This window comes from Mus pahari, chromosome 14 (genome assembly GCF_900095145.1).
Source record: "Mus pahari chromosome 14, PAHARI_EIJ_v1.1, whole genome shotgun sequence".
Classification (NCBI taxonomy): Eukaryota; Metazoa; Chordata; class Mammalia; order Rodentia; family Muridae; genus Mus; species Mus pahari.
In genome coordinates this window covers 44,854,015-44,858,898 of record NC_034603.1, presented here as the reverse complement: position 1 = coordinate 44,858,898, position 4,884 = coordinate 44,854,015, and the positions used below count along the sequence as shown (strand labels likewise).

Genomic DNA, 4,884 nt, shown 5'->3' with positions numbered 1-4,884 from the left:
TGCCAGTGCCTGGCAAACACAGAAGTGGATGCTCACAGTCAGCTATTGGATGGAACACAGGGCCCCCAATGGAGGAGCTAGAGAAAGTATCCAAAGAGCTGTAGGGGGATGCAACCCTGTAGGTGGAACAACAATATGAACAGCCAGTACCCCCTGAGCTCATGTCTCTAGCTGCATATGTAGCAGAAGATGGCCTAATCGGCCATCATTGGGAAGAGAGGCCCCTTGGTCTTGCAAATTTTATATGCCCCAATACAGGGGAATGCCAGGGCCATGAAGTGGGAGTGGGTGGGTAGGGGAGCAGGGGCAGGGGGGAGGGTATAGGGAGCTTTTGGGATAGCATTTGAAATGTAAATAAAGAAAATATCTAATAAAAAAAAAGAAAAAGAAAAAAAAAGAGTCTCCTTTACTGCTCGGTTGCTATTAGGTAATTATTAGTTCCAAAGAGAGTGAGGAAGGACCCAGTTTACAAGCAAAAATTATTCCATTTATTTATTTTAGAAAACGTAAATACTAATTCCCTTTATTTACTTTAGAAAAATGTATCTAAATGTACACAGGATGTGTGAATAAGATTATTCATTGAAGCATATTTTTCTCAAAATACTAGAAACAACCTAATTTCTATTAATAAAAGAATTCTAAGAAATTATAGTGTTCTAATATTACACTATATAGCAGTTAAAATGAATAAAGTAAACTTTTTTGTTGTTTTTTTTTGTTTTTTTGAGACAGGGTTTCTCTGTATAGTCCTGGCTGTCCTGGAACTCACTCTGTAGACCAGGCTGCCCTCGAACTCAGAAATCTGCCTGCCTCTGCCTCCCAAGTGCTGGGATTAAAGGTGTGTGCCACCATGCCCCACAACTTTTTCTTCTAAGATTGATTTAGTTTATACTTTTCATGTATGGACATTTTGTCTATTTTATGTAGAAGCACCACATGCATGCCTGGTGCTTACAGATACCACAAGAGGAAGTTGGATCCCCAGGAGCTGGAGCAATAGATGGTCATAAACTACCATGTGGGTGCAGAGAACTGAACCTGAGTCCTCTGCAAAAGCATCAAGTGGTCTTAACTGCTGAGCCGTTTCTCCAGCTCCTCCAATGAATAAGACTTTTTTGTTTGTTTGTTTGTTTGGTTTTGGTTTTTTCGAGACAGGGTTTCTCTGTATAGCCCTGGCTGTCCTGGAACTCACTTGGTAGACCAGGCTGGCCTCCAACTCAGAAATCTGCCTGCCTCTGCCTCCCAAGTAATGGGATTAAAGGCGTGTGCCACCACCTCCCAGCAAGACATATTTCTTTATTTGCACAAATTAGATCCCAATGTTGAGTAAACCTAAGCAAACCATTCTTAAAGCTAGACATGATAGCATACACCTGGAGTCCCAGAACTTGAGAAGCCAAAGCAGAAGAACACTGAGTTCCAGGCCAGCCTGGGCTACTGACGAAGTCTTAGGCCATACTGGGCTACATAGCAAGAGCTTGCCTTAACTCCCTTCCAAAGCCACAATTTCAAAATGCAACTTAAAGGAATATATATATATATATATATATATATATATATATAAAATCAGTCTAGTACAGCTTTGTGCATGCTTTTTATGTGTGTGTGCATGCATGCACAGGTAGAGGTCAAAGGATAACCTTGGGTGGTGTTCTTTTTTTAATTCTTTGAGACAGAATCTCCCATTGGCCTGGAATTTCCCAAGTCAACTAGACCAAATGGCCAGGGAACCCCAGGGCTCCGCCTGTCTCCACCTCCCCAGTACTGGGATTACAAGGACTCATCACCACACCCAGCTTTTTTATGTGGGTTCTGCAGACCTAACTCAGGTCCTTGTCCTTGGAAGGCAAGCACTTTTCACCAACTGAGCCATCTCCCATCCCCTGTGTGTACTCTCAACAACTGTTATTTCCAGCTCCTAAGGTCACAGGCAGTGTTAGCTTTGCCGTTTCTTTTTTACGTTTCTCCATAATTAAGATGTTCTCAGAATAGCGTGTGAAAGGACACATAAGGAGCAATTGACTGTATGTGACACACACGGGTCATGGTATATGAGAGCTGAGTACTGTGCATTGAGTTCAACAAGTCATGCCAGTCCCAACAAGTATTTTTTTAAATATCCGCTAAGCCCAAGGCATTGTGGCATATGACAAAATGGGAGAATTAAGTATCAGTCTATGGGCAAGATTTTGATGCCATAGTCTTTATATTCATGATGATAATAGAGGTGTGGTGGTGGTCTTACTGATAGACTGACTATTCAGGAAATCAAGATGTAGCATCATGAAGATTTGAAATGTGCTACAGTTACTAATTGCAAGCTTTCTATGTAGGTGATGGCCTTGGATCGACAGAGGACACTGGCCTTGCTGGAAGCGTTCTATGATCAATGCTCTTCCACCACCAGGAGTTTACTCCGAAATCCACGACAATGTAAGTGTCTCTCAGAAGGAGTGTCCTGGAGCTGAAGCTGGGTTTCGAAGTCTAATGACAGTGGGATCATTTTACTCCTGAGGGATCCCATGCATCTCCCCAAGTCATGGCAGCCGTAGCTGATCTACTTGTTCTTATTTCCACAAAATGCATTGCACTCTTGCTTGCAACTAGCCGGGTTTTCACCAAGTGCATTCGTCAAACCTGTGTCCCAGCAGAACTCAACTAGACCAGCTTTTACATTTGTTTCAATGAAGGAAGGCTTTGGTGATAATCTGAATGCTTTAACAGCTAAGTTAGGAATGAGTATTCCATTCATAATTGCAATTTAGAATTCTAAGGTTTCTACAGAATATATGTCCTTTGCCGAAGCAGCTTTACCTCCATGCTTTTATGGTAAAATATGCATATATTACCTACATGTTGAAATATTCTTTTATATATTTATCAATAAATATGATTACAGGGCTGTTGGTTTCTCTTTATTGTGTTCCCTTGTTTACTATGGCTGAGAGAGCCATAGCATCCCCGTGTACATCAGAAGCCACCGTGCCAGTTCTCTCCTTCCACCATGTGGGTCCAGAGGATCCGACTCAGATCCTCCCTCTGCCTTGGCAGCAAGCTCCTTTACCCAAGGTGTCCTCCAGCTCTGCTTTTATTTCTTAAGGAGGATGTCTTTTAATGGCTGGTTTGTCTTATTTCTGTATGCAGACTTGTTATTTGGAGACTTAAAAATCTGTGAGTGCAGTGTATTAAAAGCTGTAGGAGCCACAATGTTAAAGCTTAATTATTAAATACTCTGGGAAGAGTGGGTACAGGCAGGATTTCCAGGACTTTGTGGAATTTTATCTGTAGGGGACGCTTCTTCAGAGTTAGTTTTGAGAACTTTTGGTCCCCCTGTCTCACCTGAATGCCAGCATCATGGCCGGTGTAGTCATATCCAGCATATGTCATTCGTTGCTTTTTAACAGCAAAATCCTAGTGACTACTGTCCAGTCTTTTCTTAAAGTCCTTTCTTCTTCCCCCATCTCTCCCTTTGTTTCTCCCTCCCTTTCTATTTTTTCTGTACTAAAAACTGAACTTATATTAAACACTCAATCTACCCCCGAACTGCACTCCTGACTTTGTATAAAATTCTAAAGCTTACAGCCTCCTAAGTCTTGGAAGGAAGAGTTGAGGAATGAAGAATTGAAGGGAAAGAAAGGGATGGAAAGTGAACCGAATGAAAGATAAGGCTAGCATTTGTTTGTATAATGGAGAAATTTTAATTTGTTATTATTTGAGTGTGAGCATGATGTGGGGCTGGGGAGTGCATACATGCCATATAGCACGTGTGGAAATTGGAGGACAATTTTGTGGAATCGTTTTTTTTTTTCTTCAACCTCTATGTGGGCTCTAGGGATCAAACTGAGGCCATCCGTGGCATGCAGCAAGGATGACTCTCCAGCCTGTATTGTAGATATTTTAAAAGATATTTGAGATGAAAAGACAGTTCCAGCCCCCATATCTATTCTGTGCTTATTGAGAGGAAAAGGGCCACAATGGTAAGGGACAAGTTTCATTTGATTTTAGCCATCCAAGGAACAGTCCAAATAACAAAAGAAGAGAGATGTTCATTTTGTAAGACACACCTTCCAAGAAGAGTGGATAACTAATTTAGGGTAGTGAGACTTCTTATGTTCCCTTGAGTATCTAGTTGCAGCAAAAGGTACCTGATATTTTGTTTTATCATTGTTTAAGACAAGACCTCTTTATGTATGGAACTTGCTATGTTGATGAGGCTAGATTCAAACTCACAAAGATCTGTCTGTTGCTACCTCCTGAGTGCTGAAGTTAAAGGCATATGTCACTACATCCAGCTCTGATATTTATTTTTAAAGTAATAAGCTTATGTAATAATCACTGTCCTCAATGTCATTTTATATTAATTCTATAATTTTGATTCTGTACTGTAAGCTCAATTATTTAGATAAATCCTTTGTTGTCTGCATTAGGGCCCTTTGTTGAATTTGAAGAGATAGAGTTGACTGAGTTCTGGGGAGACATGGATATTAAGAAGCACATTTATGAAGACTTTGATGCACTGCTCTTAAAGATGAATATGTTAGTTGCTGAAAAACTTGCAGGCAAACTCGCAGAAAACAAGGATCTCCCACAGTGGCAGAGAGATCAAGAACTTTCATCAGACTCAACAAAGGAGCCAGAAACTGCCGCACAACTGACCTCACAACAGAGACCCCACAGAGTATCACTTACAGGACAAGGACAGGGCAAAGGGCCTCGCAAAACATCTGCTTCAAAACAAGGAGCAAGGAGAGGGTCGGTGGCAGAGCAAGGGTCCCGAAGGAGCTCAGCAGTAGAACAAACCCAGCAGAGAGGGTCGGTGGCAGAGCAAGGGTCCCGAAGGAGCTCGGCAGTAGAACAAACCCAGCAGAGAGGGTCGGTGGC

At 41.7% G+C, this 4,884-nt stretch overlaps 1 protein-coding gene across 1 annotated transcript in view; it reads left to right on the top strand.

Annotated features, from left to right (window-relative positions):
* Window positions 1-4,884, top strand: part of Efcab5 (EF-hand calcium binding domain 5) — a 94,185-nt gene that overhangs the window by 46,567 nt on the left and 42,734 nt on the right. The window contains exons 4-5 of the mRNA XM_021212692.1: window positions 2,337-2,436; window positions 4,431-4,884. The exon at window positions 4,431-4,884 is cut by the window's right edge and continues 842 nt beyond it. Coding sequence (XP_021068351.1) covers window positions 2,337-2,436; window positions 4,431-4,884 — 554 coding nt within the window. The remainder of the gene's footprint in view (window positions 1-2,336; window positions 2,437-4,430) is intronic.